This window comes from Primulina eburnea, chromosome 5 (assembly GCF_022965805.1).
Source record: "Primulina eburnea isolate SZY01 chromosome 5, ASM2296580v1, whole genome shotgun sequence".
NCBI lineage: Eukaryota > Viridiplantae > Streptophyta > Magnoliopsida > Lamiales > Gesneriaceae > Primulina > Primulina eburnea.
The window spans coordinates 18,670,816-18,679,538 of NC_133105.1; the positions used below are offsets into that span (position 1 = coordinate 18,670,816).

An 8,723-nucleotide genomic window follows, 5' to 3' on the forward strand; every position below is an offset into this window, starting at 1 on the left:
CTTGGGAAACAGAGTCTGAGATGAGACAGAGGCATCCCGAGCTATTCATATGATGTGAATCTTCCTTTCAGTTTTGATTATACTGTTTTGTATATACTTGCATGATTACTAGTTTATGAGTTCGAGGACGAACTCCTCTTTAAGAGGGGGAGAAATATAAGGCTCGAGAATTATCAGTTGTCATTGATGTTAGATTTGAAGCTATGAGAATGCATGACATTTAAATCAGAATTGTGAAGCATGGCCGATGCTACACCGCACCTGCACTGTAAAAGCCACCGCACCCGCGGTGCAGGGATAGAAAACAAGAATTTTATTCGAAACCATACCGCACCCGCGGTCTTGTATGGCACCGCACCCGCGGTCATTAAATTGAGAAAATGGAATTGCAGCCGAAGCATGAGCGCACCCGCGCTAAGGAACTCACCGCACCCACGGTGCTGCATGCGAAATGCCACCTTCGATTTTTATGTTGAGACTTGGCAGGGTATATATATACATATTGGTGTTGATTCATTGTCTTCATTCAGCAGCTGAGAGCCCGAGAACTTCCCTTGTTTCCTTCAAGTTCTTGATTCTTTAGAAATTATATTGTGCAAGATCTAGAGATCCGATTTTAATTCCGAGCCCGGAATTGTGATCCTTACAACAAGAGCTAGCTAAGGATGTAAGTATTGTTCATTTCCAGCATGTCTCAAAATATATGTGTAATATCCCAACCTTTTATCCTTCTAATGTCAACAATGTTATTCTATGGTTTGGTATTATGGATATATGGTTAAGTTATTATTGATCATGGTTATTTTTATGGTTTATGAGTATAGTTGATGGAAAGGTTGATATTTCATGTTATAGCATCAATATGGTTATTGTATTGTATTCATGGTTATTTATTGTATGGTTTTGGTATGGTTAAGTTGATGGTTGTGTATTTGAGGAGTTGTTATTGTTGTGAAGGTATAATGTTGGGAGTTGGATTGATGGTTTGGATGGTTTGAGCCAAATAGGTAATTGGGGTGCAGAAACGGTATGAAAATTTTGGTATTTGTTACGGTTTTTAGCATAATGAATGGGATATTGATCCAAATGGCATGAGGCCAATTGCATTAGAAAGATAAGATATAAGGCTATAACTTTCTTATTTAGAGTTTTGTTTAAATCATTAGGGAAGACGAGCCAAAAGTGGCCCGAAGTGTGTCGTGTGTTTCATTGTCCCTACACTGACGCATGTTGGGAGAATGGGCATAACTCTTGACTCCGATATCCAAATGATCGGAAATTTGGGGAGCTTCAAGAATACACATAGGGCTACAACTTTCATGTTTACCACTTTGGCTAATTCGGAAGAAAAATTGCAGTTTTGGCCCCTGGCAGTGGGTACACGGACCCTTACACGGACCCCTACACGGGGTCCGGGTCGTGCAACGAAAAATAAGTGATTTACAGTTTGAACACGGACCTATACACGGAGGGGGGCACGGGGTCCATGTCTATGGCATAAAACACGTTTTTGATGGATTTTGGGGTTTTTTAATGTGATTCTAGGGATTTCTCTTCATTCATTCCCTTCTCTCTATCGTTCAAGCTTTCTCCCTCCCTTCAAAGATTTTCTTTCCTCCAAATTATACTTCAAGTTAAGGAAGCCTAATAGAATTCTTAGCTTATTCTACCTCAACTTCAAGCTACAAGGTAAGGGTTTGATTATTTCTTGGGATTGGAAGAGTTTGAATGGATGCAGGGTGAAGTTGAGGTTTATGATTCATTGGATTAGTTGTGTTAATTGTTGATTATCATTGTATTGATGCTTGTAGGAATTCAATCAAGGTCCCATAGCCATCATTTACTTGTTGGTTGTAAGTGAAAGCTTTTCCTTTGTGCTCACATGATTGATATATGTATCAAGCCATATTATTGTTCATTAGCTCCTTCCATTGACATATAATTGATATGTATATTGTTATATATACTTATTGTTCAAATATTACCATTGAATTCATTGATTAAGGAGCTAATATACTATTGTGCCTACCAAGTGTTTGATATATTGCCTCAATGAAATTTCCTATAATTAAAGCCAAGGAATGATAGTAATTCATGCATGTCATTGGCCAATCACATGATTATGAAGTATCTCTCACAGTTTTGATATTTATATCAAAGAGATACTTGCCACAGGTCACAGGTCACAGGTCATAGAACTGTCATTTCTTTCCTTTAATTCATTATATGATACCCTTTACATTGATTTGAGATTTATGATTCATTCGTTATTGCCATTGCCACAGCCATGATCTAAGCCAAGCTATGTATATGTAATTGCTATGTACAGCTTCTTACTTACTGAGATTATTCTCATTCCAGTTATGTCATGTGATGCAGGTGATAAAAAGAGCTGAAATGGATTGTTCGAGGCAGAAGAAGTCATATAGAATGCCAAGGGAAAGACCTTTATCATGTTTCTTTTATTTGGGAACGAGTGAACACATGTGAAGTTTTAAAAACATCATGTATTTGGTTGAATGTGTTGGTTTGTTGTCATGTGTTCGAGAACATTTCATGAACGTTTATATATATATGTATGAATTATGTTTATGATGTAAAGGATATATTGTTCTTTCCCTTTTAAAAGTTAATGCTTCCGCGTATGTTAATTACTTAATTTAAATGTCATGGGAATGGGTTGTTTCAATTGGTATCAGAGCGAAAGTTCTTGGACCATATATGACTTCTTCTACCAAGGACAATCCGGTATGTTTTCGATCCTGCATCTATTGATTTTAACTTTGAGAATTGATTCTATTTTATTGTTATTAATGTATTCTTTCTTCCTATCCATTGTTAAAGTGAGCATATGTGTAGAATATGCCTCCCAAGAGAAAGAATATAGAAGGGGATGATAGGACCTCTTCTACTGATAAGACAGTGAAGGTTGTTGATGAGTTTAGTAAGCTATTGAAAGAGCAAGCAAAGGTTCACGGTGAGCAAATCCAACAGTTATTGAGCATGCACACCTCGACTCAGGGTCATGGTCGTGGTAGAGTTCTAGGCACAACAGAAAGTTCCGAGGATGGTTCTTATGATCGTTTTAGAAGAATGAACCCTCCTGATTTTGTTGGTGGTTCTGATCCATTAGTTGCTCTAGAATGGATCAAGTCTTTGGAGGCCATCTTCGACTATCTGAAGTTCAATGAACAAGACAAGGTTAGTTGTGCCGTCTTTATGTTAGTCAAAGCAACATGTATTTGGTGGGAAGCCACCAAAGTTACAGTGAATGTTCGTGAATTGAAGTGGGATGCATTCAAAGAGCTATTCTACACCAAATATTTTACTCTAGAGGTTAAAGCAAAGAAGATGAAAGAATTTCTCGAGTTGCGACAAGCTGCCATGACTGTCAATGAGTATACTCTCAAATTTGAAGAAGGTTGTGTCTTTGTGCCTTTCATCGCCGAGAATGATAAAGGAGAGCACTTTATTCGCGGCTTGAGACCCGAGATTCGACGAGATGTTCACATGGCTAAAGTGGTTTCTTATCAAGATATTGTTGAAAGGGCACTGCTAGCTGAACTTGATGAGCAAGAGATTGAAAAGGAAAGGCAGTTGAGAAGACAAAATTTTCAAGCTAGGGGTCAAGGTGCAAGTTCTTCTGGTCGAGGCGGTTTCAAAGGGAAAGGAAAGTTGGAGTAGCGCTCTAAACCTCCTGTGCCTTCTTCTGATATTGAGCGACCGGTATGTCCTAAGTGTGGAAAGCCACACAAGGGTGAGTGTTTGGTGGGTAGTGGACGATGTTTTAGATGCAAAGAGATGGGGCACACGGCATTGAAATGTCCTCTCTCCTCAGGCAAAGGAAAAGTCCAAGGCAGAATTTTTGCTATGACGAAGGAAAGTGTTAATCCTGATTCTGCTGTGATATCAGGTAATATTTTAATCTACGGCAAAGAAGAAATTACATTGATTGACACTGGTGCAATCCATTCTTTTATGTCTGAAGTGTTTATGCATTCTATATCTGTTGAACCTACTGTTATGCCATTACACTTCAATATTGTGTTGCCCTCTGGGGATGAAATTTGTCCCACTAATATTATCAAGGCATGTCCTGTACAAGTGGGTAATAGATTACTGTTTGCTGATCTTATTGTTATTCCAATGGTTGCATTTGATGTTATTTTGGGGATGGATTGGTTATCTGCTTATTGTGCGGTAATTGATTGTGTGGAAAAGACTGTAAAGTTTTTAGCCGATGACCATGATAGTGATGTGTTTGTTGGTCTAGGCTCTTCCATGAGTATTCCCATTATCTCTTGTCTGCAAGCCAATAAATTGTTTCACAAAGGTTGTATGGGTTTTCTAGCTTCAGTGGTTGATGTGCGAAAGGAAAGAAATTTGCAATTACTGGATATTGATGTGGTTCAAGATTATCCTGACGTGTTTGCTGATGATGTGCCTGGATTACCACCAGATCGAGAGGTGGAGTTTGTTATTGATTTAATTCCAGGTACAACTCCAATCTCTAAGGCTCCGTACAAAATGGCCCCAACTGAGATAAAAGAATTAAAGAATCAGTTGCATGAGCTATTAGATAAAGGTTTTATCCGTCCGAGTTCTTCGCCTTGGGGAGCTCCGGTGTTATTTGTGAAAAAGAAGGACGGATCATTGAGGTTATGTATCGACTACCGAGAACTTAACAAGGTAACCGTTAAGAATAAATATCCTTTGCCACGTATTGATGATTTGTTTGATCAATTGCAAGGAGCAGCAATATTTTCAAAGATCGACCTTCGGTCCGGTTACCATCAACTGAAGGTGAAAAAGGAGGACATACCAAAGACTGCATTTAGAACGAGATATGGCCATTATGAATTTTTGGTGATGTCGTTCGGGCTAACCAATGCTCCTTCAGTTTTTATGGATTTGATGAATCGTGTCTTTAAGCCGTATTTGGATACTTTTGTCATTGTTTTTATTGATGACATCTTGATCTACTCACAGACACGAGAACTTCATCGTGAGCATTTGAGGATTGTGTTGCAGCTGTTGAGGGATGCACAATTGTATGCCAAGTTAAAGTAATGCGAGTTCTGGTTAGAGCAGGTGGCATTTTTGGGCCATATTGTTTCAAAAGAAGGAATATTTGTTGATCCATCCAAGATTGAGTCCATTAAGCAATGGTCTATTCCCAAGACAGTCTCAGAAGTAAGAAGTTTTCTTGGTTTGGCAGGGTATTACCGTAGGTTCATAGCAGACTTTTCAAAGATAGCTTTGCCATTGACAAGTTTGACACGGAAGGCTACCAAGTTTGAATGGACTATTGAGTGCCAACAAGCCTTCCAAACATTGAAAGATAAGTTGACTTCTGCCCCTGTTTTAGTACTTCCTTGTGGTACTGAAGATTTTGTTGTTTATACAGATGCTTCTAAGCAGGGGTTAGGTGCCGTATTGATGCAGCGTGAGAAAGTGATAGCTTATGCTTCTCGTCAGTTGAAGGACTACGAGAAGAGTTATCCCACTCATGATTTGGAGTTGGCGGCTGTGGTTTTTGCTTTAAAAATTTGGCGGCACTATCTTTATGGTGAGAAATGTGAAATATTTACAGATCACAAAAGTTTGAGTTATTTGTTTTCGCAGAAAGAATTGAATATGCGGCAGCGGAGATGGTTGGAACTGGTAAAAGATTACGATTGCACCATTAGCGATCATCCTGGAAAAGCTAATGTGGTTGCGGATGCTTTGAGTCGCAAATCGAGTTCATTATTGGGTTCCATGATTTCTAAACTCTTGTTGCTTGATTTACAAAGAAATGAGATTAATTTGGTATCTTCAGGTACAGTTGCTCGATTGTCTGCTCTGGTTCTTCACTCAACTTTATTTGATAGAATTTTGAAGGAACAACAATTGGATGCTCAGTTATTAGAGTTGAAGAGGAAAAGTGATCTGTCAGGTGTTTCTGAGTTTGGGTTAAATCGTGATGGTTTGTTGACCTTTCAAAGCAGGATATGTGTTCCTATGGGTGATGACATTCGAAAAGAGGTACTTCTTGAAGCTCATACTGCGCCATATTCTGTACATCCCGGTAGTACCAAGATGTACCAAGATCTTCGACGTCTTTACTGGTGGCCCGGTATGAAGAAAGATATAATGTTATTCGTTTCTGAATGTCTAACCTGTCAGCAGGTTAAGATTGAGCATCAAAGACCGGCGGGGTTGTTGCAATCCTTGCCTATACCGTAATGGAAGTGGGAACACATAACCATGGATTTCGTTGTTGGATTGCCAAGGACTCAGAAAGGCTTCAATTCGATTTGGGTGATTGTGGATCGTTTGACCAAATCATCGCATTTTCTTCCTGTCAAGACAACGTATTCTATGAACCAATATGCTGAGGCGTATATTCAAGAGATTGTGCGACTTCATGGAATACCGGTGTCGATAGTTTCTGATCGTGATCCAAGGTTTACATCAGAGTTTTGGAAGAGTTTGCATCGAGCCTTGGGAACGAAATTGGCTTTCAGTACCGCATACCATCCTCAAAGCGACGGTCAATCAGAAAGGGTAATCCAAATTTTGGAGGATATGCTAAGGGCTTGTACGATTGATTTCCCGGGAAGTTGGGATTCTAAGTTGCCTTTGGTAGAGTTCACGTATAATAACAGTTTCCAGTCTTCTATTGGCATGGCACCTTATGAAGCTTTATATGGAAGGAAGTGCCGATCTCCTCTTTATTGGGAAGAGGTAGGTGAAAGGAAGATGTTGAGCCCGGAGTTGGTTCAACAAACAGCAGATGTTGTGGCATTGATCCAAGAGCGAATGAAGACCGCTCAGTCTAGACAGAAGAGTTATGTCGATGTTCGACGACGGCCTTTGATTTTCGAGGTTGTCGATCATGTTTTTATTAAAATAGCTCCTTTCAAGGGAGTTATGCGATTTGGTAAGAAAGGTAAGTTAAGTCCTCGATACATTGGACCTTTTGAAATTCTTGATAAGATTGGAGATCGAGCCTATCGTCTTGCATTACCACCGGACTTGGATAGAGTTCACAACGTATTTCATGTTTCTATGCTACGTAAATACCTTCCCAATCATCGCATGTTCTTCGACATGAATCATTAGATCTTTTACCTAACCTAAGCTACAAGGAAGTGCCGATTCAAATTCTTGATCGCAAAGTTAAAGCATTAAGGAACAAAGAAATTGGACTTGTGAAAGTCCTATGGCGTAATCAAGTTATTGAAGAGGCTACATGGGAACCAGAAGAAGAAATGAAACATCGTTATCCGAATTTATTCGACGGTAAGCAAATTCCGGGGACGAAATTTTTATAAGGAGGGGAGATTGTAATATCCCAACCTTTTATCCTTCTAATGTCAACAATGTTATTCTATGGTTTGGTATTATGGATATATGGTTAAGTTATTATTGATCATGGTTATTTTTATGGTTTATGAGTATAGTTGATGGAAAGGTTGATATTTCATGCTATAGCATCAATATGGTTATTGTATTGTATTCATGGTTATTTATTGTATGGTTTTGGTATGGTTAAGTTGATGGTTGTGTATTTGAGGAGTTGTTATTGTTGTGAAGGTATAATGTTGGGAGTTGGATTGATGGTTTGGATGGTTTGAGCCAAATAGGTAATTGGGGTGCAGAAACGGTATGAAAATTTTGGTATTTGTTACGGTTTTTAGCATAATGAATGGGATATTGATCCAAATGGCATGAGGCCAATTGCATTAGAAAGATAAGATATAAGGCTATAACTTTCTTATTTTGAGTTTTGTTTAAATCATTAGGGAAGACGAGCCAAAAGTGGCCCGAAGTGTGTCGTGTGTTTCGTTGTCCCTGCACTGACACATGTTGGGAGAATGGGCATAACTCTTGACTCCGATATCCAAATGATCTGAATTTTGCGGAGCTTCAAGAAAACACATAGGGCTACAACTTTCATGTTTACCACTTTGGCTAATTCGGAAGAAAAATTTCAGTTTTGGCCCCTGGCAGTGGGTACACGGACCCCTAGACGGGGTCCGGGTCGTGTCACGAAAAATAAGTGATTTACAGTTTGTACACGGACCTATACACGGAAGGGGGCACGGGGTCCGTGTCTATGGCCGAAAACACGTTTTTGATGGATTTTGGGGTTTTTTAATGTGATTCTAGGGATTTCTCTTCATTCATTCCCTTCTCTCTATCGTTCAAGCTTTCTCCCTCCCTTCAAAGATTTTCTTTCCTCCAAATTATACTTGAAGTTAAGGAAGCCTAATAGAATTCTTAGCTTATTCTTCCTCAACTTCAAGCTACAAGGTAAGGGTTTGATTACTTCTTGGGATTGGAAGAGTTTGAATGGATGAAGGGTGAAGTTGAGGTTTATGATTCATTGGATTAGTGGTGTTAATTGTTGATTATCATTGTATTGATGCTTGTAGGAATTCAATCAAGGTCCCATAGCCATCATTTACTTGTTGGTTGTAAGTGAAAGCTTTTCCTTTGTGCTCACATGATTGATATATGTATCAAGCCATATTATTGTTCATTAGCTCCTTCCATTGGCATATAATTGATATGTATATTGTTATATATACTTATTGTTCAAAGATTACCATTGAATTCATTGATTAAGGAGCTAATATACTATTGTGCCTACCAAGTGTTTGATATATTGCCTCAATGAAATTTCCTATAATTAAAGCCAAGGAATGATAGTAATTCATGCATGTCATTGGCCA

General features: G+C 38.8%; 1 protein-coding gene across 1 annotated transcript; it reads left to right on the forward strand.

The window, feature by feature from the left end:
* Window positions 1-3,801: 3,801 nt before the first annotated feature.
* On the forward strand, window positions 3,802-8,498 carry LOC140831423 (uncharacterized). Its single transcript, XM_073195177.1, has 8 exons — window positions 3,802-4,495; window positions 4,751-4,866; window positions 5,092-6,118; window positions 6,686-6,934; window positions 7,108-7,287; window positions 7,449-7,500; window positions 7,582-7,651; window positions 8,424-8,498. The coding sequence occupies exons 1-8, from the start codon at window positions 3,802-3,804 to the stop codon at window positions 8,496-8,498; spliced, it is 2,463 nt and encodes an 820-aa protein (XP_073051278.1).
* The last annotated feature ends 225 nt before the right edge of the window (window positions 8,499-8,723 follow it).

What these genes read in the sequence shown, in the direction of transcription:
- LOC140831423 (XM_073195177.1), top strand. Translation starts at nt 3,802, where the DNA reads ATGGGGCACACGGCATTGAAATGTCCTCTCTCCTCAGGCAAAGGAAAA. An exon ending in TATGCGATTTGGTAAGAAAG is followed by an intron (nt 6,935 to 7,107) that starts GTAAGTTAAGTC and finishes ATGAATCATTAG; the next exon opens with ATCTTTTACCTAACCTAAGC. An exon ending in TTATCCGAATTTATTCGACG is followed by an intron (nt 7,288 to 7,448) that starts GTAAGCAAATTC and finishes TTATGAGTATAG; the next exon opens with TTGATGGAAAGGTTGATATT.